The 26,282-nt window shown below is 42.2% G+C and overlaps 1 protein-coding gene and 1 long non-coding RNA gene across 6 annotated transcripts in view; one reads left to right on the plus strand and one right to left on the minus strand.

The window, feature by feature from the left end:
• The window catches only part of TRAPPC9 (trafficking protein particle complex subunit 9), a 461,153-nt gene extending 441,363 nt beyond the window's left edge, over positions 1 to 19,790 (plus strand). For all 5 annotated transcript variants that reach the window (XM_064644108.1, XM_064644094.1, XM_064644118.1 and 2 more), the window contains 2 exons: positions 9,127 to 9,350; positions 16,658 to 19,790. In XM_064644108.1, the coding sequence (XP_064500178.1) occupies positions 9,127 to 9,350; positions 16,658 to 16,837 (404 nt within the window). In that variant the 3' untranslated portion in view covers positions 16,838 to 19,790. The remainder of the gene's footprint in view (positions 1 to 9,126; positions 9,351 to 16,657) is intronic.
• LOC135409099 (uncharacterized) overlaps positions 10,270 to 26,282 on the minus strand; it is a 66,173-nt gene continuing 50,160 nt past the window's right edge. The window contains exons 3-4 of the long non-coding RNA XR_010428015.1: positions 23,059 to 23,246; positions 10,270 to 10,686 (exon numbers count right to left, since the gene is read on the minus strand). This is a non-coding gene — a long non-coding RNA (uncharacterized LOC135409099). The remainder of the gene's footprint in view (positions 10,687 to 23,058; positions 23,247 to 26,282) is intronic.

Here is a 26,282-nt window from a genome sequence, read left to right on the forward strand (position 1 = left end):
GAAGTCACAGCATCGTAGTAGGGCTTGATAGTTTCCAGCTCACATCTGCCTGGATTATTGTCTCATATCTTAATGCAAAAGTGGACACATCATATGTAGGGAAAATGGGAAAAAAATTAACTCAATCCGTTGGTAAGTAAAACAACTTAGAGTTATTAGACTGAAATATGTTGTGACTGAAATTCGAAGAGACTTCATGAAGAATGTATCCATTTTGATGTGCACCTCTGCTTTTCAGCAGCTCTGGTCTGTGGACATTGGGCACATGTGGTCTGCTGACCACACGTCACACCTTCCCTGGACAGAAAGTGCCGCCCGTGATCTCAGCATTTGTACCTGGGCTTGTTTAATGTCTCTCATTTAGCTCAGCTCATTGGCTTGCAGTCATGGCTGGGCTAAAGGAGGCCTGTGAGGCTCAGTGTCCTACTGCTCATATTTACACAGCCACTGAAATGAGGTAAATCATCTACTTGCCTGTTAATAGGAGGTTATATATTATCTTGTACCAGGCTTTGACTGATCTACAAGGACACGAAAATTCTTACAGCCTGGACATCTTATGCAATATTACATGGTTTTTTTTAAGATAAGCATGGAAAATGAGGCAAAGACACATAATTTTTATTTAAATAATCAGTATAAGGTTTTTTCTTAAAGCATCCTGCACTGGTGTTTCTATACATCTAGGCATGGAGATACCTACTGGCTGTCTCATCTCTCTTCTCATCTGCATTTGAGTTCCTTCAGGCCTCAAATAAGACAATTATACTACACATTGTGTTTATTTAACTAGCAATTTTGAAAAAAATAAGTACCTGTTAGTTTACCTGTTAGGTATGATGCTGTATCTGTGTAAGAGTTCAGAGCACCACTGTGCCTGTTGAATGGGTAAAGCAGAAAATACTGTTTCCACTTGAAATGGTAGAAAATACATAAAAACAAATTCTGCTTCCATATTTACATATTCTGTGAGAGTTTTGGTAAGTAAATTGTGTGGCTGAAGCCACGTATTTGACTTTGCATGCACAGAATTGAGTACAGGAGCCCAGTTTTGTGTCTCTGCTGTTAAGTAGATATTAATTCTCTTGTGACCAGTTGCTAGCTCAATGCCATCTCCATAGGGAGTGTACCAGAATCACCACCCTTATCACTGATTTCTAGAGCAGGAACACTCCCTGGAGGTCTGCAACCTATCTAGTGTCTAGACTAAACCTGCTTTGAGGTTGAGACAGACTTCTAAACTAGCACAGAAGTGCTATTGTCTCCTTTTCTACCATTAACTTTTGCAGCCTTAAGTCAAAAACTCTGACACAGTTGGTATGAGGCTTTTCGAAATATTCTCTGTAGAAGGAGAGCTTTGTCTCACATCCATCACTGCAGAATGGCAGAAAAAAGAAGAAAATGTCAACTGTCATTATGCAGCCAGTGAGGAACGATGTACTGTAGGTTAAGTCATGTTATGGTGATTTTTGGGTTTGTCTTGTGCAGAGCCAGAAGTTGGGCTCAGTGATCCTTGTGGGTCTCTTCCAACTCAGGATATTCTATAATTCTGTTCATTCTTGCAGTGTTTTTGCACAAAGCTGCCAGTATACAAAAACCAGTGTTATATGATATATCCTAATATGTTTTGGTTTTGCTTAAATGTAATATAGGGCTTTTTCCCCCCTTTTTTTTTCCCCACAGGGCATGGTAAGAATGCTCTGAAAGTAGTCCTGACAGAGACAAACTATAAAGTTTTCAGTAACCTAAAATAACATGCAAATCCAAGGATTGTGAAATTTCAAACACTGGCATGCACCGTATGCCAGCCTGACCTCCTGGCTATGTAGCAGATAATAAAAAGAAGTCTTTGTCAAACCTGCTTGTGATGAACAGATAAAAAAAGGTTGGCCCACATTCAGAAATGAGACTATTTCAGCAAGGTGGTACCATGTCATGGAATATTTTAAAATAAGTCAGAAGGAGTTCAGGAATTTTCAGGAGTTTACTGAAAAACAGAGCTTTGAGCATCTTAAAATTTTAGGGATCTGCCTTTGAGCATTTAGATTAGGACTAGGCACAAGCAGTATAAACTCTAAAGTGATTTTCACTTGATAGCAAATTGGGCAAATCACCAAATCACAGGTTATCTTGGCTGCCAGAGGAGAAATGAGACAAGCGGGTGCCATTCATGTGCCAACAATTTCACAGGGAAGGAGAAATGTCTGTCATAAAAGGCATGTGCATAGTAAAATAACTCCCACCAAAGCCAGGGAGGTTACACTGAACTGAGTCATTTCTTAAATAAATCTGTGGTTCATGTGCATTCAGGTTTTAAGATTCCAAGTGGAAGTTGGAGGAATCTAAACCCCAGAGCACTAGTCATGTTCATGCTTCCCTCCTCAGCCAGTGTGACCCTGGTATTTCAAGTTAATTGAAGAAGGTTGTACTACATCTTGGTGTTTAGGACTGAGATCAAGGAGCACTAAAACTGAATGCTGATCACGTGTCTGGGAGATTAAAATTGGACATAAACATTATATTGATTTGGAGGAAGAAAGCTCACTCGGGGCAAATGTCAAGGTTGAAGAATCCTTTTGCAAGTGAGTCCTATGGGATGCTGCAGCATCCTCAGTCCACTGTCATCACAGAGTTAAGGACAGACACAAACTGGAAGCAATTTGGCAGGAAGGATAATGGGACCAGTTGGGATCTGTCATCAGCATACTGGCCACTGCAAGAGAGTGATTAAATAGGAAGACACAGACAATTGTCAAAGACTAATTGCTTATTGTTGCTAGAACTATATTTTAAATGTGTTTTTCTTTTTAATTGCTTTTGGAGTGAATAAAGTGTCCTTAATTCAATTCTAAAATGTTTGGGAATGGGAAGCCTGCCAGGAACTGGGCAGCTCAGAGGTCTTGTGAAAGCAATTACCGCTTTTCACCAGCGTATGTTCATGTTCAGTCATCCCGTCCTCTGCCAACTTTCCTGTTTTCATGTTTGTGCCCCTATGTTGGCTGAAGGTCTCTGGGTTGTTGGTACTTTCAGAAAGCTGCAATAGTTTGTTCATATGTTTTTTATTCATCACTGTCCAAGAGCCTTGACCAGAAGAGGAGCTGAACTCTTCAGGTCCATAGGGTTTTGGGATCAGCAGGCTCTGAGAATTATGGCAGTTTTTAGGACAGGACTAGCAGTGGTTGACAAGGTGAGATATCCATGTAATTTAAAGCTGTTACAACACAAACAGCTGTACACCTCTTTGCTCTGTTACTACTGACTGCAGGGAAATTAGGCAGGGGGTGGATTTGGCTCAGTATTGTGTCAGAATAACAATAAATGAGCAGGAGATGAGCAGGAGATCTTAGCATTCCAAGCTAAGATGCTCAGGTTTGGTGTGAGGAGCAGGTCCAAATCACATACAGAAGGTTTTATGTAAGTAGCTGTGAGGGTCTTGTGTTATTAAATAACCATTCAGCGCTTTCATGATGAGAATGACAGGGAACACAATTTTTATATTCATAGAAATATCTTCTGTATGGATGTATTCAGCTCTGAAAATACTGCAAGACCTCATCATGGACAAATGAATTTAACCAATGCTACATCTCTGTGCGCAAATAATTTGCATGAACAGTTTGGAAAATGAAAGGAGACTGGACTACACTAGGGAGAACAAGTGCAAAAAGGGGAAACAGAAACAGTGTTTGGTTTCATATTTTGGAGGAGACAGACAAACAAATTCAAGGATCCTATCACCTCAACAGAACACCACATCACCTTCTCCTCTAAGCTGCCATAATGAGATTGAACCCCAAAACCAGGCTACTAAAACTGACATGAAGCATGACAGGAGGGACAGGGAATGAATGTGCTTGTTTGGAGACAGGATCAGCTTGCTCTGTACAGAGAGTTTGCCTGTAGTACAGGTTTTTCCTCCTTTCTGATCTTTTTTTCACCTGCATAAAATGTAAGATCAGAAATGGAGAGAATTGTTCAAAGTATTTCTGAATAAATGATTTCAAAAGGAGTTTTCTTTGCATTGTTAAGTTCCTTGCAAAACCCTGAACAAACATTCTTGAAGAAAAGGGCAGGGGAAAAAAGGAAAACTGAAGAAGTTTTTCCAGACAGCAGGGCTGGCCCTTCCCTTGCTCTTTTAGGGCAATTAGAAGTAAAGCTGGCCTGGGCAAAAAATTTAATCAGCACTTTAGCTTTTTTGAACACAGAAAAACCGAATCATTCTGTGAGACCATTCCAACAACTCTGGCTTGGGCTCTTGGTCTTTGGCTTTCCTCTATAAAAGTACCTGATGGACATTATCAAGAGATGTCACTGATTTTTGCTGCTCCTTTCTCCTCCACAGACCACATCTCTCCCGGTTCACAATTCTAACAGCATAACAATCGTTAATTGATAAAGTACCCTGACAGTAACTGTAGGCAAGGCTTGCTTTTCTGGGCTTAAAGGTCTCCTTTATCTTGTATATGCTAAGTATTTACTCAGTTGGGCATTTCATGCCTTGAGCTTTGTTGGCCTACTTGTTTGGACAAAGCCATTGCTCTGTGAGGTGTTTGCTGGAAGTCTTGGGCCAGCTGCAGTGAATGGCAGAGGCCAGTGCAACTACTTTAGCTGGAGATTCAACATCCAGTTTAAAAGGAAATACCAAATGGAAATGTCTCCATCCCCCACTGTAACAATGGGCAAAACCACCCTGCCTTCCTCTGCAGCCTGTTTTTTAAAATCAGCCCAAGGATGAGTGAGGAGAGTAAACATTGCTGGAATATGCATTTCCACTGAGGTTAAATGTATTTGTGTGCAGCTTTCCAAAATTAAACTTTGACAGTGGCAAATGGGGATTTGGGTGCAGAAATGCAATTAGCTGTGACTCAGGACTCTGGATGTACAGGTGGACAATGAGTTGTGAGTTCTCTCATGGAAACTTGACAAAGTAGCAAGAACAATTTACAATGTGTTAATATGAGCAGAGTAAATAACACAAAATGTTATTAGTGTTTGACATTCATTTCCAAGTGGCTCCTTTGGGTGATGTAGACAGAAGTGCACCTGGCAGGTGATGGTAGGTGATGTTTTTCTTGTGGAATAGTCATTGTCTTCCTGTTAGCGACATTCATTCTCTTTTCTTGAGAGTTCTGAGATCCTGAAAGAAAGACATTATAAGAACTCTGATGTATTATTTTCATAGAATGGTCTCCCAGACATCCTGTGGTGTCAATAAGCTTCACTCATCACCTGGGCCAGGAATTAGTTTTTCCATCTTAAAGATTAATTCATGGAGATCATAAAAGGCTTGGCTAAGACTTTCAAAGAAAAAGCAAGGCTTTCCAATCACCCTTCTCAGTGGTTTGTATCATCTTATCCTCTGCCTTCCAAAATGTGTGGGACAACGTTTTCTCCCTTCATACAATAATCACTTAGAGAATGTCCTAGAGATAAAATAGAGTGGTCCTGTGCCTGTTCGTAGGTGCAAGGCAGAGACTGTGTCTGTCCTTTTTTTCATGGCTATCAAGCATTGCAGGGTAAGTTTGGCACCCAAGGATGCCAGCGTAGTGGACATTGTAGGTAAATGAACAGGAAAGGGAGGGGCAGCATTCTGTTGGCTTATTAAATTACTTTTTAAATTATTTAACTTTTAGTTAGAAGGAGATCGAGAGATTTCTAGGTCTTTTTGGTTTTTTTTCCCCCCTCTGGCAGCCAGATTTTTTGCTCCCACTTTTGAAATGTAATTTATATATTCTGTTTGAATTAAACTTGGTCCTTCTAATTCTCTGAAGTACTGTTTCTCTCATATCTGAATCTTTGGAGGATGGAGATACAGCCACGACTGTCTTCTGTGCTAGTGACTGTATCATCTGATTCAGAGCTCCTGTATTCCAAAGCCAATAATGATTCACTCTCACAGCAGTGGTGTGAGCAGTCTCAGCTTTTATATGCCATCTGTGTGAGTGAGCTGAATCTGCAGAAATGGGACCCTGTACACATGGCTTTTCCTCTGTTCATGGATGAAAATATTAAAGCAAATCCGTATGGTCCATGAGATGTTTTCTGTGTCAGGAAGGGAGTAAAACTGCCTGTCAAACCAAGCTGTTCTCCCTGATGAAAGGGGACTGTTTTTAAACACTCCTTTCCATAGTATTTTGCACGCCAGCCATGTGTGCTTTCTCATCTGACATCTCATTGAGATCCTTGGCTTCGGTTCTGCAGGAGGGAAGTGTGTTCTGGAGGGGAAGGAAATTATCTCTCAATATATACACAAGCACGTGTGCACACATGCTCTTGAATCAATCTTAAATGAATTGAATTTTTTTTTAGGAATACAAAAGAAAATTAATCTGGTTGAGCCAGACTTAATTGCTTCCCTTTTGTTTGGATTTTCTGTTTTCTCATGAAGATATTAGGAAGCAGTGCTCTGAGCTATTATTAGATACAACGGTAGAGACAGAGGGCAAAGGGTTCATTTACAATTCATACAGCAGTGCATTGAATTTTAAAGCTAAAAGGCAAGTTGATGAGCATCTTGAAAATAAGGATTCATCCACTAAGTGTGAGTGGAGTATATTCCATGGAATATTTCTGAAGGTTCAGGCTGATCTGGGGAGCTAACCCTTTGTGAAGCTACCCACTGGCTAGAGGAACCAGAAAAAAAAAGTGGTTTTGTTTTTTCTTTTTTAGTTAATGAAAGGACTCATCTTGCAGGGAGAAGCTTGAAAACATGAACTGATATAAAGTAATGAATTGCTATAAACACATTTCTTTTGAAGGAAGCAACTGGAGTTCAGTTCTCTGTCAGGAGACTGAGAAGCTTTAAGGTTATCCACAGACACACATTTCTGTGTTTTGAAAAATTCAAGTCAGTTAATCCCAGATAATGGGATACCATTATAACCACTACCTCACCTCCACAATCTTAGGGCAATACTGCAAGGAGCAATTTGATCCTGTTGGGCAGGACAGCCCATAGATCAGAGTGTGCTGTTGCAAAAGAAATCCAACTCCAGAACAGTTTTCTAGCCCTTTCCTAAAATGCAGTGGTGATTGTAACTTCCTTTCACGGAATCCGAGAATGGTTCAGATTGGCAGGGACCTCTGGAGATTGTCTGGTCCTATCTGCTGTTCAGGTGGGGCCACCTAAAGCTTCTTGCCAGGGACCATGTCCAGATGGTTTTTGAGTATCTCCAAGGATGGAGACTCCACAACTTCCCTGGGCAACCTGTGCCAGCACTTGGTCACCTTCAATGTAAAAACAGTGTTTCCTGATGTTCAGAGGGAAGCTCCTGTGTTTCAGTTTGCGCCCATTGCTTCTGGTGCTGTCACGGGGCACCGCTGAAAAGAGCCTGGCTGTGTCCTCTCTGCACCCCTCAGGTGTTCACAGACATTGTTGGGATCCCCTGAAGTCTTCTCTTCTCCAGACTGAACATTCCCAACCTGTCCTCATAGGAGAGATGCTTCAATACCTTAATCCTCTTCATGACCCTACACTGTAGGCTCTCCAGTATGTCCATGTCTCTCTTGTACTGAGGAGCCCAGAACTGGACACAGGCACTCCACCTGTGGCCTCACCAGTGCTCTCATTGTCAAAAACTGAGCTCCTGTGGAAAGGTTTGGAATGGGGGCTGTTCCAACTGGGACATAGGCATGGGTTTTGGATAGTTCCAGTTTGAGCACTGCAGGGTTTTTTTGGGCTTGCTCTGCCAAGCCTCTTGTATCTGGGACTTACTGCTGCATTTGGGCAGCTTTAGTCAAGGAGAGGTTTTCATCTGGGTAGCTCAGCTTTGCTGATCTGACCTGTGGAATAAATGTTCTTTTCTGAACTTGTTTCTTCTTTGGCATTAGCTTCTTTTCTTTTCTTTTTTTTTTCTCCCAGTGGCTGTGCTGAGGCTTGTTCAGTTTGCCAGACTAAAGGGCATCACAAGAACATGCATCATTTTGTACTTTTTGTCTAAGGCAACAAAACAAAAATAAGTTTTAAAAAAATCATTTTGTTATATTTTTTTTTCTGTGAAAGTTCCTGAAGCATAAGAATAGTGTCTTTCCTTGAAGATAGAATATTACTAATGTAAATCCGATGCTGTTGGCAAAGGAATAATATGATATATGTCATAAGGCAAGGAACTGAGGAGGAGCTGGAGTGATGGAAATGCCTCACGGGCATATAAGATTGTGGGGATAGGTATTCACACAGAGGATGCTTTCTTACATGTCCCAGGGCTTTCTCTTATCTCTGAACATGAACCCGTAGTGAAATAGAAATGTTCCTGTATTAATAGTGCATTGGAGATAACCCTCATCTGAAAAATACAGTAATACTGCACAACTGGGAACCCTTTCAGAGCAGGGAATTGGACTAAGAATTTCCTAGTGTGTTGGTAATGAAACATTTTGGTTCTGTATAAGCAAATGGACAAGGTTAGTGGACACATTACTCTGGTTGTCATTGTCCCAGCAGTAACCAATTTAGAGGCTTTATATTTTCTGCTATCCCAGAAAGGGAAAGAAAAGTAGAGAGTTAAAAATAGAAATCCCAGAAGGAATTAAAGTGCAAAGAGTGAACAAGCTCATAGTACTGCTGTATAATTTTGAAATCCCTTTTTTCCTTATAATCAGGACTTTAATATATGTATTACATTGCAAATTCTGGCAGTGACTGTCCTGCTCCAAAAGGTCACCTCCATACAGGAGGATTTATTCTGGTTGTAACATGTGAACATGAGCATCCAGCCCTGGATCTATCTGTTTGTATTAATGGTTACTGTTTGTATTTCCCTTCATCTGATGCTGTTGATTTTCTGGAGAAACATGAGAAATTGTCTGTGGCTTTGGCCTTTAAGGGAGGATGTTAAAATAATATCTTCTGGTGCCTGTGTATAGATCATAATTGGGTTTTTTTCATAGCTCTTTCAACATCTGTGGACAGATATCAGACCTTCATTAATGGTTTTTTTTCAAGTAGGTCCCCTGTAGCACTGCCCTACACAGGACAACAGTGGTGTGTTTCCTTTCTCAAAGTTAAGTGTCCTGCACTCTCGGTTTCATCGAGGTCACTTTTTCTCTTTAAGTTTCCCATCAAGATTAACACAGTTTCTAAAGCAGATGTCCAACCTGATGTGGAATTGTCTCCTTGATTTGCAGATATCCTTGTTGATGGCCAGCTCTGTGACTGTGATGTCGTGGTGAACTGCCAGGTGGGCGACCCCGTCCCGCTGCAGGTGAAGTTGACCAACTGGAGCAAACACAGCGTGGGGCCCTTCGCCCTCACCGTGATGCCCTACCAGGATTACCAGAACGGGGTGCACAACTATGACCTGCAAGATGCCATCACCTTTGTGGGGTCCAACACCTTCTACATCGACTCAGTAAGTCATTTTATCAGGAGTATCAGGATTCTGGATGATCAGCATTTCCAGAAAAGGGCTTCCTTTTTTAATTGTGCATTTTAAGGCAAATTAATTTTCGGAAAGCACCATGATTATGGCATCTGTTGCTAGGTTGGGGGATACAGAATCATCTCTCTGCAATGGTTTAAGGCTGTAATTTCCTACCATGTAAACCACTAGTAAATTATCAGAGACAGTAGCTTTTGGTCACCCCAGGTCGGACTAAATGTGAGCGGGTAACCTAGATTGAATGGTCAATACCATATCACCAGTCCCTTGAGTCATCCAGTGCAGCTGCAGTAATAGATTTTAAATAACTTTTTCTTTTTAGTCCATAAGAAATATTCCCCAGGCTGAGCCAGGGAGCTCAGCAAATCAGTTTTAGTCAGGTCCTGAGGAAACGCAACAGACTGTAAAAAGAAAATGCTAAACATTAATGACCAATCTGATGAGCTGGTTCATTTCCTTGGTGCTTAGCATACTGTTACAAAACTATAAAGAAATGCTTAAAATGAGGCAAAAAAGCCCCCTTTTAAAACTATTTAGATTATGATTTTTCTCTCAATTTCTTTAGAAGGTTCATGCCTGGGAACTTTTTGCTTCTGAGGCAAGACACTGAAAATACAGATAAAACTACTCCCTCCCATATCCTTTCCCCCTCAAAAAAATGCAACAACAAAATACGAGGAATGAAAACTTGCAGACAATGCTGCCGAGTGGAACAAGCAGCATTTCTGGTAACTTATGAAATAAACATGAAGGAGGGGGTGAGTGTTTGGGATAGTGCTTAGGACCTTTGCTTAGGTCAGCTTTTTGGATCAGTAATAAAATGTACCTGTCAAAACTGAATATATGAGTGAACCTTAGTAAGAAAGAAATTAAAGGTTAACCACAGGGATAGTCACCATGCACATTTTTCAATTACCCATCGCAGAAGAAAATATTTGTAAAAGCTAATGAGCATGAAATACACCATCAACTTGAATTTTAATGGGGGCTAACTTTATTCTTATAGCTGCATAATTTAAGTATATCAACAGAAATCATCCAGAGATGGGTTTCTTTGACTCACTTCCTGACAATGTGGAGTTTTTAATCAGACTGGTAGTGTTTGGATGCCCGGCTGCCGAAGGGCCTGACCCTCCAGGCTAATGAGGGAATAGGGAGATGTCAGTGTGATGTATTCTTACCTTCTGATTGAGTCTCCTACAAGGCAAAAAGTCAGGAGGTTACATCTCTTGTGCCTGCCCAGGCAGCTTTCTCATACGTTACGGTCTCTGCTTTTGCCCCATTGTTCAGGATTGTGACATTTCTCCTGTAAACACAGTCCCCAAGAAGTTAAAAATAGAATTGTCTTCTGCTATTTGTCCTCCTTTCCATCCAAAAAAGCGAAATGAAGAAAATGTTGACAAGAAGTGTTATATTTCACAGTGTGTAGTGTTGATGCTACAGAGACTCCCAGAGAAAATGCTTGGTCATGTTTCGTCGAGGTTTAGAGCCCTCATTGTGGAAGAAAACTCTTCAGTATATCTAATGCTGTCAGAGGCCCTTTCTTCCCTCATAATAACTAATTTAGTAATGGAAAATAGATTTCAGAAAGGTCCACCTGTTTTGGGGACAAGAAGAAAGTCCTGGTTTGTGCATTTGATGCTTCAGGGAAGAACAACCACACACAGAATTGTGTTCATGCTCTGAGTTTGGTCAAAAGTCAGACAGACACTGGTCAAAAAACTAAAGAAGCTCATGGTTGGGTGAGATGAAAGAGAATCAGAGTTTCTCTTTTTTATAAATGAAAGTTGAGACACTGGACCAGATTCCCTGCAGGTCTTCAACTCCGCTCTGCTCTGTTGAAGCCATTAAAAACGGCCGCATTATTTTTTTAACCGCAGGTCATTGGCACTTGATTATTTTTCTTATTTAATGGAGGTGTCTTGAGTTACTGCCCTTTCCCAGCTGCTTGTGAAAGATGCTACCCTCTTCCCTAGCAGACCCACCGGAAGAGATGTTGTGAGCACTTGTTTTTGTGCAAAGTTGTCCAGTTTAGCAAAACCGACGTTCGTCAGCAGTTTAAGCTAATTGGGCTGACTTCACTCTGACACTGGCACAGAGGTGCTGACATGATTTATTGCAGGGCTGAGCTGGGTGGGAGGAAGGATGGAGAACTAGAGTATGGTTTGGTGTGTCACTGGTGTATGGTCAAGAATGAGTGGGAGCATCAAGTATTATAGCAAGAAAAGATACTTCCCACACTCTGAAAAATTTGTACTGTTGTCATGCTGATGCAGAAACTGCATTATTGGTATTCAGTTGAATGTGATTTCTCTGGGGGAAAAGCAAAGAAAACCCCAAACCACCCTGCTTTCCTAAATGTTAGTTTCATATTGAGCCTCATGCTCAAAAATTCACAGTTATTTTTGATTCTGGACTAAAAAGTTTCAAAGCAGTTTCTGCTGCTATCTGGAAGACAGGGGATATATACAGGAATTTTCAGAATGCACATGCTGCTTCGCAGTATGAATACAAATTGTTGAAAGGGCAAAAATCACACGATTTTATATTTCTCTTTCTTGTGGCTTGAAGTCCAGGTGAGATGATTTATCTTGGAAGTAATGTAATGACTCTTATTCACCTTTTTGTGCTTTTACTTCAGTTCAATGCAGCAGCCTGGGTTTGTGTCACAAAGTCTCTGCTGGGACATGCTACTTCAAAAAGCAAAGTCTTTTATTGAAAATTTTAAAGGATATTGAACTATTTCCATGCATTTCAAATTAAGTAGAATCTTTATTTTTAAGCATAGCTTCTAATTTGGTTCACCTTACTTTTCTATGTCTGTATTTAACAGAAAAATGACTTTCTCAGTTATTATTTAGCTAGTTGACATTTTTGTTCAATAGGGAGTTTTGAATCACAAGGTGACATGGTGGAATCCACCCATTAAAATATGGTGCATTGATTTAATTTTTTATCTCGCTTCACAACATGAAGTTTGCCTTAAGCCATATTATTAAAATTTTTAGTTCTTACCAGGTGGGGGTTTTTTTGACTAATTAGTTAATCAGACAGAGTTGCTTCTTGCCAAATTAAAACCAAAAATATTATCTTCTATGGAGATTCCTTTAACTCCCAGCAGTTCATCCTCCCTTGTTGTTCCTGCTGGTGCCATCAGTATTCTCAAGCAGGTTTTTTTTCCTGCGCTTGTTATCATGCACGAGATCAAGTGGTTGGTAGTGGGAGATGAGGAGAAATTCATTAGTAGATGGTCATTTTAAATCAGCTCAGAAGCCACGATGAACATTTGCTCACTTCTGGCAGGTCCTCTGTGGCCCATCTGGAACAAATTAGTTTTCTTGGCACTGTTTTACTCGCACTGTAAACTCTTTGGGGCAGCGAACAGGAGCTGGCACTAGCCCTAATCTCCAACTGAGCTCCCTAAGTACTACAGCAGTATAAATAAGTAGTAATTAGTTCTAAGCAATCTCAGTCCCACATGGTAGCCTAAATCAGGGAAGGATTAGGATGGATCTAGAAACTTAATTTTTCTTCTGTCTTGGTGGAACAAAGGAGTAACATGGACATTTTTTTTTTCTTGATTCTGTGGTCATTTTTTTTCTGGGGTAGAAGCTTCCCATCTTTGGTTTCCATGATTTGGTGGAATTTTAGTAAAGTCTGTTTCAGCTCTGACTCAGCTCAGGGAGCATGTATTCAACATCATCACAAGTTGGCACAGCAAGTAATGACAAATCTAGTTGGTGACACTGAGACAGCTGTGTGCTGCTAGATCGAATGACAATACAAATTTGGGCTGGGTCAGGCACAAATATGTGATCTTCATGTTTCTCATAGGTTAGCTGGATCTTGCACTGCAATCAGTGGGATGGTATGTCCTGTCAGCTATGGCAGTGAACATCTGACTTGTGAACACATCTGAACAAGGCACCCTGAGCTCCCTTCACAGGCAGAGGGGAGCAAGTCATCAGGGCTGCTGAAGTTCAGGGGATATTTTACCTCATTCTGCATTTGGTGAGGTGAATCCTTGTGTTGAACAGCTGGCTCAGATGTGGACACCGACTTTATAGACATTTGGGTGGATTCAGTTCCAGACAGGGACACCTGAATGAGTAGGTGTTGCCATAGAGGCTGGCCTGTTAAACTCCCATTAGTCAATGGAGATGTAGTCTGCAGCAGGTAGAACCTGGCTTATAAACACCAGGGGTGAGATTCTGTTGCCTAAAAGTAGATGTCTGCTATCATCTAGGTTCATCTAAGGTGGGTATTCTACTGACCTCTGCATGCTGCCAGGAATCCTGTAAGACATCCTGTAAATCTTCCCAGACATTTCAGTCCCTTAGGCCATCCCAAATGTCATGAGGTACCTGTGTTTAGGGAGCTGTATGCTGACTATATAGTCTGCCTAGGCAACCCATTCTGTGTTTGCTCCACTGTCTGCATTGATTATATATCTTCTTTCTGTAGTAGAAACTTGGGTACCTGGTGTGCAGGGACACACCTAAATGTAGGTGGTTTAACCTCAAAATTAGTCCTGTGCCTGGTGTACCATTTGGGCTGAATGTGACCCACTGCTGACCCAAATGCTGCTGATTTACTTCTGCTCTTTTGGGAATGTTTGTAGGCAGCCCCACTGGAGATGCAGCCTTACTTTCCAAAGTTGGTTCCTATTTTGGAAGAAAAATCTTGTCTGCATCTCAACAATGCGAAGGTTTCAAGCTGCTTTTGCTTCCCTGTTTCTCCAAACCACAAGTGTTGATTACACTAATGGTGGTACAAGTGGCCAAACAGATATGGATAGACCCCAAACCATGAACATTGATGTTAGGTGTTGGTGCTGATGTGCCTGAAGCCATATTCCTGCTTGTCAAGGGCTGTGATCACTGCTGTTGCAGATATTCCTTCATGGTGCAGGTGGATTAGGAAAAATGGGCTGGAAGCTTGAAAGAGATGTGGGTCCTGAGGAGGCTTTGCTTGCTATTTGCCTCCACCCTTTGCTGGCTTTAGTGCCTTCCTCTGTCCTGCTCTGGATGCAAGTTCACATCAGTCCCAGTCAGGCGGAAAACAGGCTGGCAGCCCCGGGAGAAGGGGAAGGAAGCAAGAGGGGAGACGGCTTGATGTTGTTCTGCATGTCCAAACACAGTGCCAGAGGGCAAGAACTTGTACCCATCAAGGAGGGGAGATGCCAAGGACGTGGGGCAGGAGAACAGCTGTGGCTGCTCTGATCATTCACGTGGATGATATGATGCTGATACAAGTTTGCCTTAGGTCAGCAAAAGTGCTCAGCACCAAAACCAAAGGGAGCCTGGACTCTCCGGCTCTGAGGATGTGGATGCTTGTGAACAGCCGGGCCCTTTTCAGGAGCAGCAATTTAGAATAATAGAATCATAGAAAGGCTTGGGATGGAAGGGACCTTAAAGATCATCCAGTTCCAATCCCCTGCCATGGGCAGGGACACCTTCCACTAGACCAGGCTGCTTAAAGCCCCACCCAGCCTGGCATTGAACTCTTCCAGGGATGGGGCATGCACAACTTCTCTGGGCAACCTTTGCCACGCTTCATCACCCTCACAGTAAAGATTTTTTTCTGCTTATCTAACCTAAACTTCCCCTCTTCAGTTTGATCCCCATACTCCTTGTCCTATCTCTACAGTTCCTGATAAAGAGTCTCCAGCTTCCTTGTAGGTCCCATTCAGATACTGGAATGCTGCTGTGAGGTCTCTACTTAGCCTTCTCTTCTCCAGGCTGAACAACCCCAACTTTCTCAGCCTACTCATCATCCTTGTTCAGGTCTTCCTATGCAATGGCAAGTTGCCTTTCGGCAAAGTGAGTCCACAGACACTTTCCCAGTTAATACCCCATGGTTGGTGTCCCAGTTTACCAGATGACCAAATTTTTTATAGTGGGCAACAGTCCTGATAACCTTGGAGCCTTGGTCTCATCCCTTCGCTATTGCAGGTGGTGATGTCCCATCAGTTCCTAGGGATGCCTCTGGCAAAGGGACATTATTCCCTCCTGAACCCAACCAAGTCCAGCATATTTGGACAGCTCAGTGCTTCTGGATCCAACACCAGAGTTTCTGTTGTGGTTGGGCTTGGGTGTCTGCTTGTCTGACCAGTGGTGTGTCCTGCTGTCAATTTGGAATCAATGCTGGACTCTGTAATCTGATGGACACTGAGGTGTTTGGGGATGACCAAAGAAAAGTCCATTGCCACTGGGTGTTCAAGTGAAAAGAAAATACTTGGGCATAGCTCTACCAGTGAAAGTAGGGATGACTCCATGAGTGTATCTTAGGTTGATGGTTTCAGAGTCCAGAGAGAAGAAAGGAACTGGTAAAGATGGCTTTGGCTGAGGGAAGACCAGTACTGAGGAGATCAGGTGTCCTTTTTGGGTCTTTTCTGCTGGGGTTAAGTTGCCTTTTCACAATGTTTTGAAAAAATCCATCCAGTGGAATGGCTTTGTTGTTGATTTCGCGTTTTGCATCTGCAGTAACTTTAATCCAATTACAGGCACCCTGAAACTGGATTTAACATCTTTTGGGAGCAGATATTAATTCAAACATTATCACATGCTAAACAGTCGTGGGAGTGTTAAAGTTAGAAATGACTGAAGTGTCTTGCTGAAATGATGAACTGAGATATATTACTCGTGAAGATATAGACTGTAAATTTTTTTTTGTTGGAGGGAGATATGTAAATGTAGAAACATTGTGTACTCTGTATTTTATTTGGACAAGTTAAATCAGGGTACCTACTTCTTTTTTCTTGCTAAACTTCATTATTTTAATGATTGTGAATATTAAAGATTCCTAAATTCCTAATATTAAAGATTAGAATTTGCAGTCAGATTATGTCAATAATAATTGAGGATGAACTTAGTTATTGATAAGTTGTTAAGTGGTGTTTAACCATATGTTTAAAATTAATTCAGAGACATGATTTAGACCTTTAATAGGCATGTTGATAAATGCAGTCGAAGGAAAGATTTGGTGTGATCTCTACTTTAAACTAACTCTGTTTTGGAATCAGTGACTCCTGAAAGCCTGTATTGTAGTTTGAGCTGTGCCTCATCTTTACTGCATGAGTGAAAAATACAGGATTTAATTTTCAGTGCAACAGTTTTGCTAGAATAGGGACAAGATCTTTACTCCTTTTTGTGTGAAAGCAACATCGAGATGTGAATCTAGAATATTTGGAGATCATTTGAAGGAGCTACTGAACTGCAATTAAATTTGCTTTGTTGTTGGTTTATTTATACTGATTTTTACGTTCTCATTTCCAGGTAAAGCCAACCAAAGACTCTGTGTACTTTGGAGCACTTCTCTTTCTCTACACAGGTGATTTCTACCTGAATATCAAATTCCATGAAGACAACTGCAGCAGGGAGCTGCCTCTCTCCTGGCTCTGTCTTCCCAGTGTCCACATCCGTGCTACGGAGCCTGTGGTCCCAACGAAGCTGTAAATGTACTGTGTGCTACTTGATTAACCACAGCGCACAGCAATGCTTGGCACAGCCTCTGCTTGACCCCAGCTTGTTTCTGTCCAACCTCAGGCCACAGACTCCACTTTGGAGGAACAGCTGAACACTTTCTGAATTGGCTGATAGTCATTTGGGCAGCTGCCTTTGCTAATTTCAGAGAGAGGGAGAGAGAGATTATAACTGTGCTGGAGTTTTCCTCTGTTTCCAAAAAGCCTTTGAAATTGCTAATATATGCATTATACTTTAATATACTCCATTGATGTCAGTGGTTTGAAAGGGTCTTGAGGACTGAATTTAACCATGTGTTTGAAGGTCTCAATTCCAACTTGAATAATAATAATAATAATAATAATAATTTAGAATTTTTTGGTAAGATTTGTGTATCTGTATGAAATTCCTCCTGGCTTGTTCTGGACCCATGGCATGTACCCTTGAAATGTGGATGTCTCTTAGATTTTGTTCACTTGCTTGTTCTTGTTCACTTGCTTGCTGAGTATTTGGTGTCTTTGGTAATAAATAGCAGTTGTGGTGCTCTTTAGTGTGTTACTGAAAGTAAGAATAGCAAATGTGCCTCCAGTTCTCTCCCTCCCCTGAGCCCAGTGCCACTTGCTCCTGGTGAATTCACTGCCTTTAGTTTGGCAGATCTGTGAACTAGAAAGGAAAGACGGTGAGGAAGAGCTAAAGAGCTTTGTCCTTGAGAGAAGAAATAAGCCAACTTTTGGGTTGCCTAGAGCTTGCCTGTGAATTTGAGTTGTCACAGTTCTGTTTTATACAATCACTTGAAACATTTGCAGGCACCTAAAGACCCACCAGAATTAATCAGATGGTTGTTAATATAACTTTGCATGAGTTTTTGCAAACTCTTCTGAACAGATTTTTCATGCTAATATACTGCTTTTTTTATGTGGCTGTTTTTTCTTTTTTTTTGTTTTTTCTTTTTTTAAACTTTCTTTTTAAGTTTAATTATTAACCGATTAAGGCCATGGAATTCCTGACTGTAAAAGTAGTTGATGAATGTACTGAAGATTTAGCCTGTTTTTCAGAGTAATGTTTTTGTATAGCGAGATATGTTTTTACCCCGTGGTAAAGCGGGGAGATGTCTTAGCTGTATGATTAATATATTATTTCATGGACCATATGTTTAAAGCCTGTCTCAATATTTTCTTAAAGTTGTAGTTAAATTTGGTGGTAGAACATTTCTGGGGGTGGATACACCAAGCGGGGGTGGTCCAGTTAACTGTATGATTTAAATCTACATGCACAACCTCTTTGCAGATTTTTTTTTGTTTCTTTAGACTTCATCCAAATGTGGACCCCCCACTTCATGCCTGACCTGGTAGCTTGTTCTGGTTCTCTGCACCGTATTTTTAGATGTGACTGGTGTTTTCTGTAGGAAAGACAGTGCTTAAAACTCAATTCATTGCATGTTTGCAAATGACTGTAATGTATTCATCCTAAATATATTTTTAACTTGAGGGAACTCTAGCTATAGCGTGGAATTTCCAGTGTATGCAGGGTATTATCTCTAAAAACGTGTATTGTGGCAATGTTATCAGTGTTTTTGCTCGAGCTGTAGCTCTGTGCACAGCTTTGAATGCCAGAGTGGAAGTTTTCAGCCTTGAACTGATGGGAATCCGAGGCCAGCTGAAGATTCACTTGCAGTGATTTACTGCTCTGTCAGCAGTGTCCAGTAACAAAATTGTTCCTTACACTTGCACAGTGGCTCTGGGCCAGAACACCCATGGAAAGAGAGTCCAACAGCTGAGTTGGGCATTTATTTTTGTGTTGGTGGAGCTTAGTTTACCAAACTGTGCTGTGAGGCTGAATTCTCTGTCACTGGGTAGGCATATAAACAGAAAAAATAAGCTCCAAGGAGAGCAAGAACTAAACCAGTTGATCTTCTCCATAAAAACTTGTTTTTGACATGTGCGTCTGTACTATGTTGCACAACACTGTCGCAGCAAAATCCAAATTGAGTTTTATTCAGTATTCCCAGCAGGTAATCTGCAGATTCTAGGAATACAGCTAAGGCTTTATAAGGGCCACATTGCATTCCAAACAAAAATATTGTGAAGCACATGCTGTTGCATTCAGGACGCTTCAACTTACCCACTTATGGGATCATTTCCTAATTTATTTTTGACAGCATTCTCTGAGAAGAGGGGGTCTTGTTCTGTGGAGCCTGTAGTAGGATGCAACATTCCTGTGCCTTTTTACTAATAAAGGATCCTGATCCACAGCCTGCTAAAGCTGTTGGAATGGGAACAGCTTTTATTATAACAAAAGCAAGCTGTATTATTTCTTAGGTATCCAATATGCCATTATAAATCTGTCATATGTGCATATAAATATAAGTTCTTATGTGTGAGCTGACCCGTAAAGGTCTGTCTGTTCATTATATAGTAGACTACTCTGTCCCTTGTCAGCTTTGATGCTTAGTTACTTTTGGCATTTATGATATCTTTCCCAATTTTCTCACGCTTTTACTTGTCTTGGTGAGAGAGATGAAACACAGGAAGTTCTTCCTTCTGAAGATCATTTTTGGTTTGTCCGGAAGGAAAATATTTAAGTGTTAGTGTAATTTGGAGAAAGGTGAGGTGAAGGTGCTTAAAGTCACTGGGATTGCTGTCAGGATTGGTCACTGTACTGCTTGGAAGAAGGATAATATTCCTCTGATCTGTTCTCCTGTCCTGGTACTGAAAACTTGCTTTTATTCCTCCAAAACACCCAGCAATTATTTTGAACATGATAAGCCAAACTGCTCATTGTTATAAAGATGTAAATCTAATACAAGCCGAGTGGTTGCATTAAACCATTCCTAATTTAAATCACCATTGCTGAGAGCAGACTTTGGTTCAGTAGATGTATGCATTGGAGAAGCCTAAGTTGTGTAACTTTAACTGTCTGAATAAATACTTATTTCATTGCATTTAAACCTTTGCCTGTCTCTTCTGACTGTAATTCCTGATAGTGTTCTTGTGTGTTTTTACTGGTAATAATAACGTCTCTTGATGCTGTATTCTGTCTCTGAGAGAATGTGTTTGACCCTGGAACTGAAGTTTCGGCTTCACTCAGCCTTTCCCTTCCCAGATGAACTCAGAGCTGGTGAAAGATGTCTATTCCGTAGCATGGCTCCTGTGTCAGTGTCTGGTCACTGTCAGCTGAGGGGACAGAGCTGCAGTCACATAAAAGGCAATAAATGCCACAGTATCCCAATATTGACACAGAGGATGCTGAGACACTGACATAGGCTGCCCAGAGAGGTGGTGGATGCCTCATCCCTGGGAACATTCAAGGTCAAGTTGGATGGGGCTCTGAGAAACCTGACTTCATTGAAGATGTCCCTGCTCATTGCAGGGGGCTTGGAACTAGATGACCTGTAAATGTGCTTTCCAACCCAAACCATTGCATGACTCTATCATCCATTCCATCCTCTAAGAAACAGCTCAAAGGCTGGAAGGAGGACCAAGTGGTACATCTTGGAAGACTGACTGCAAGCACTTAAAAACCGTCTTATGTCCAGTCTTGTTTGAGCTCCTTCTATCAAAGTCCTAAGGCTCCTGTGTCTGGATTCTCAATCTAGAAGCTCTTAAACTTTCCTTAGTGAGAGCCAGCTGCACTCTCCCTTCCTTTAATCCTCTGACTCCCTTCCTGAGTGTGGACACTTTGTCTGTCACTGAAATGGGACTGTGCATCCATTCTACTTGCTCTAAAAACAATCTAGTGCTGGCTGCCAGCTCCTTGGGATGGAAGCAGGCCTTCCAGAGCTCTGGGCTTGCAACTCAGCTGTTTGGGTACAGGTGGGATGATTTGAAGGCTTTCATACAGGTACAGGCTTTACAGAGCTTTGTAAACACTAGTGCTCTTTTCTTAATAAAGCAGACACACAGATCTGGAAAACTGTTATGTCCAGTGTTCAATGACAGATGTTTACTTCTGCAAGTTAGACCATTCTGGTGTTGGTTTAGGGTCATTGGGTTGTTCAGCATCTTTTTAGCTCTTAGTTTCTCATCTTGCTCTTTCTCGCCTCATCCTTCACACTGATTCTTCCACTCATTGCACTTTTCTGCTTTTCTATGTTTGGTCCCAACAGAAAGGATTAAGTTGTGCCTTTCTGTTTCTCCTTCCTTCCTCTGCATCTATTAGACCCCTCCTAAAACTTTGTTCATGTTGAGGAAAAAATTGCTTCAAACCCAACTTCAGTTGTTAAAAAGAGCATCTTTAAAGCATCTCGAGTTATTTCAGTTGAACAAGATCTTGTCTATTTTGTTACCATCTGATGTCACTTTTTAGAATGATACTTAGGCCACTACATTCATGATGCATCAATTATTCCATAACACCAGCAGGATTTGTCCTGTGTGTAGGTGACATCAATTAACATATATTGCTTACTTACTGTCCCCTTGTTCCTGATTCAGCAAGATACCTAAGCATGTCCTTAATATTAGCACATTATTGGAAAGCACATTAGTAGGCTACCTTTTTACAGCTAATTCAGTCACACATCTACCTGGGGAACTTGCTAAACCTTCGTCCAGATATGCAATCCACATCTGAACCTGCAAATTTGACATTGAGGCCCCCGTCCCCTTGTGTTGCATGGGCCATCACCAGTGGCTCCCAGGAACCCTGGTACAAGGAGAAGACATTTCATCCAGATCTGGCACTGGCATTTTAGGACACTCCCAAGTCTGGGAGTGCAGAAGATCCTTCCAGGCCAAGATGTGCTCAGTGTGTGTCTGTACCAGTCACAGTAATGAACCTTGAAGGTGTGAATTATGTACACAGACTGCTTTGGGAAACCACGTTGCACCCAGCGCTGCACACCAGGTGAAACAGTGCTCAGCCACCTCCTGTTTGCAGTTAGTCTTCCAAGTGTTTCTCTTCCAAGGGCTGGTACCAGCACAGGCTGCACCAGCGTCCTTTCATCCTCCCCTTCTCCACAGGAAAATGCCTCAGGAACTGCTCAGAAATCACTTGGCATAAGGGAAGGCATATGTTAACACTGGGGAAATGCAGCACCACTTCTGTGATGAGAGAACACTGGATCCTCTGAAAAGTTTGTTACAGCCCCGTGTCCTCTGATGCCATGACTGGAGAAGGGCGATTTCAGCCCCTTTTCAGCGTGTGTTCAGCTTGAACAGAACAATGGAGACATTGCCAGAGAGAAATCAGGCCAACTATTGAAACATTTTAACAATGAGCATCTTGTTAATGGCTGTGAGGACGTCATCACTAATCTGTGTCAGGAACAGGACCTTTCTGCTCTCCAAAGCCTGCCCATGTTCTTACAAACCAGTCCAGGCCCACAGCTGAAGTGATGCCATGGTCCTATTTAGTCATCTGCCTGTCACCTCCTTTCCCAACAAGCTCAGATCCAGAGCAGAGATGCCATTCCCTCCCTATTCCTTTTACCTGATTCACCTCTTTGTGTGGCCACATGAGGCTGAACCTATGCAATGGATTTGGGTTGAAAAGGGGAAAGAAAAGGCAGGGGAGTGTTTTGCTTTAGTGTGAGGAAACACACTACCCCACACATGAGTGAGGGGGTTACTGATGTGCAGCTCCATCATTATGCAGAAGACTGTGAGGTTGCAGCATCCCTCACAGACACATTTACAGAACATTTGGGGCAGAACAGGGGTAAGAGAGCAGTGGGAGGGAGGGAGGGTGGAAATGGAGAGGGAAATGGCACAGGGCTACAAACACAGACACCTACACAAGGTGCCCGAAGTTAACCGAGATGAATCAAGGCCAAATGGGTTATGTAACTGCCACAACATTAAAAATAGGTTACGCTGTATATTAAAATTTCATTTATAAATTGTTTATAGAGGATTCATAAATGTTAGATGCGGTAAGCACGTTATGCACATGAATACTTTGTGTTCCAACATTATCGATGGCTGTGTACACGGCAGCTGCAGGTATTATAGATGGTTAAATCACAGCTCTAGAGACCAGCAGTTCAATAGCAATATACAATAAATGATTCATCAATCACCTCAACATGTATTAAGAAATTATGTGCTCTTTCTAAATGGAACCTTAATAAGAAGTGTGACCTTAAGAAGTGTGAAACAGGGAACTTTTCCCCTTTCATTCTTTTTTTTTTAACTCCTAAAAAAAAAAAAAAAAAAAAAAAAGACAAAACCCGACTCTCAATTCACCGGTTTAATAATGATTGTGCTTTTCCTCACCTCTGGCTTGAGAAAGGCCACAGACTCCTGAGAATTAAAAAGGATTCATGGAACAAGTACAGTAATTGGATGTGCCCCGCTCTGCTGCACATATGTTTTGTGTCTTTTGGGGGTATGGACTCCAGGGATGCAGGAGGATGTCATGTCAGGAAGGATGTTACTTTGCCAGCCAGGGTGTCTGCAAATCCCTGGAGAAAGCACAACAGCAAAGGTAAGGTGAATGTAAATTAAGTAAGGAGTAGAGCAGAAGAGGCATGAAATGAGACTTGAATAGCATAATTTAATTTATTGAAATTACCCCTACAACCAGCTCTGGGCATTTGTTCACATGGAAGATGTCATCAGAGAAGATGCCACCACTGCAGACTCCCAGCACAAGGCAGACCAAGTAAGAGTTTCTCCTTCCCTACCAGGGCATCCTCCATAAACCCGGAGGAAGGTGTAAAGCCTGCCCATGCCATGCCATGCCATGCCATGCCATGCCATGCCATCCCATGCCATGCCATGCCATGCCATCCCATCCCATCCCATCCCATCCCATCCCATCCCATCCCATCTCTTCTCACTTCCTTGGAGAGCTGAGTCCCACAAGACTCTTTACTAGGGGAAGAGATAGGAGATGTTCCTGCCTTTCCACACTTGGCTGAAGTCCTGGTCAGGGCTGTGTCTTTACAAATCTGTTGAGGAGGGCAGTACAGGGACCTGGCCCGGGTCTGTAGTATTTGAATTGTGTATCAATACTGGTCACTTGCATGGGGTGTCAGAACAAAGCCCATGGATAATGTGCATTTAAACTTAGCAACAAAATAAGACAAAATATGTACAAATGCTTTGGGATAATATTTTCAATACAAACATTGGGTAAATCTACCAGATTTTCCCTTTTGTATAGCTCTCTAAATGTTGCTGCTATTGGTTTCAATACTAAATCATGTCCTGTAAAGCTTGTGATCAGTCCATAGTGGGGGCTTGGGGTCACACAAGCTCTGTCGAGAGAAACAACAGGAGGGATCAGTGATATTATTAACACAAGCCTCTTTATTTAAAACCACTAGATATGACCAGAAGCCATATGATGACCTGTTGTGATTTACAGGGCAGACATCTATGCTTCCTAGAAAATTCACATGGAGAAGGGGGCTCTGAGGAAACACCCACCCTGCATCAGAAAATTTTCCAACCTGAAAGGCCTGGGTTTTGCCAGTGGCTGTAAGGAGAGGCCTGGTGACTAGTTGAGATGGACACATTCGCTTACCAGACTACTGCATTCAGATGAATAAAATCATAAAATCCCAGAATGATTTGGGGTGGAAGGGACCTTAAAGATCCAAAACCTAGTTCCAAACCTCCTACCATGGGCAGGGACACCTTCCACTTGACCAGGTTGCTCAGAGCCCCATCCAAACTGGCCTTTAACCCTTACAGGGATGGGGCATCCACACTTCTCTGGGTAGCCTGTGCTAGTCTCTCATCACCCTCACAGGGAAGAATTTCTTCTTAATAATCAATCTAAACATATTTTCTTTCAGTGTAAAGCTATTTAATCTTTATGTCCTATAAAGCTTCCTATACTGTCCCATCAAGCATGGATGAAGTTAGCAAATGTGTTTAAAAGCTTTAAAGAACCCAGGGAGACAACTCTGAACACCAACACCATGAGCACAGGAGACTCATTTCTTTGGAGACCAGATAGAGGGAACCCCTTTCCCTCCCCATACAGGGTGCAATTCCACGGGGTTCAGGTTTATACATGGACTCTTCAACTGCTGTGCTACAAATACCAGGGCTGTGGCTCATTCCCAGTACTTTTCCTTTTCATTGTACACACCATCTGCCAGGTGTACAGTGACCTTCTGGGCGAGCAGGGCGTCCCACAGTGTGTCAGCAGGGAGCCACATAATGGGGAAATACAGGTCTCCTGGGGACCACTGGTATAAAACGCCCAGGGGAAGAGGGAAACCTGCTGCAGTTTTATCTTGGCTTTGTGCAGACCTGCTCTGACGAGACCCTGGGCTGGAAGGCGTTCTGAGCTGTTCCTGAATGAGCAGGGTCATATTTTCCCTCTCCCTGTTCCCCACACCCCTGGCTGAGCTGTAGATAAGGCAGCAGTGTTTTGGCAGCTGGGAGGTGACGCTCTATCTGTTTGCACATATAGGACACTAATGGAAATGTGCTGCCCATCACCTTACTGGGGTTAGCTTACCTCTGCTCATCACTCTGGGGACATTGGTGGTTATTTTCCTGGCAGTGCAAAGAGCAATGATGCTGGGACAGACCACAGACCAGGCAGATGTCTGCATTCAATACCAAAAAAGCCCCTGCATCAGCCTTGCTGACTGCTCTGTTGTAAGGCTTGGTTCCAAACCTCTTTTCCCCCCTACATTAGATTTTCAATTTCGGGGAATTTTTTCTGACAACAGATTTATTTATTTCATAATCCCTTGCTGTTCTTTGTGTCCCTTTTCTGCAAGTAGACCGTACCATTTTCTCTGTTTGGTCTAATCCTGGATTTCTGCATGTGGAGCGGTCAAAGTGAGTCCTGAGGTCTGTGCTGTGGATGAAATACCCCCACTGTGTTTTCAAGTGCATCCTTCACCTGCTCGTGGCTTGTCCACCTCCTGCCCTGCTCTGCTGCCAGTCTTATTTCAAAGTTAGACCCGAGAGGACAGTAAGACTCCTGCCTGGCTGGGCTTTCCCTTAACACCTGGTACATTTGGTTTGAATTTAGTCCATGGTACTCTTATCCCTTATCTACCAGTCCTCCCTCTGGCTCCACACCACCACACAGGTAAGACTCTGGTTCTGGTGACCTTGATGGATTGGAGAAGAGGGAGGAGGAAAGGAGGTTTAGTATCACGTCACTATCTCCTGCAAAATCTGTGTTTTGTTGCTTAGTGACAACATCTTCATACTCAGTCCCAGTGAAACGTGAAATACTGAATGCAAAGAGCTGCCGTGCAGTGAGAAGTTAAGCTTTGCTAAATGCTTCTGCCTCTTCCTACTCAGCACTGGGGATGTGATTCCGAGCTCCTCTTCCCAGCACTAAAGGGCACGTCAGGTCTTGGCACTGCAGATGGACACAGCCGCTGCCTGGCTCCCTGGCACCAAAGCAGTGGTGGTGGTCTCAGACTCTCTGCCGTATTCGGGACATCCCAAATATTGCTGGTGTCCAGGGAATGGGATCCCGGGGCAGATTCATGCTGCTTAGAAGGACAACCCACAGA

The sequence above is a fragment of the Pseudopipra pipra genome, chromosome 1 (genome assembly GCF_036250125.1).
Source record: "Pseudopipra pipra isolate bDixPip1 chromosome 1, bDixPip1.hap1, whole genome shotgun sequence".
In the NCBI taxonomy this organism is placed as follows: Eukaryota; Metazoa; Chordata; class Aves; order Passeriformes; family Pipridae; genus Pseudopipra; species Pseudopipra pipra.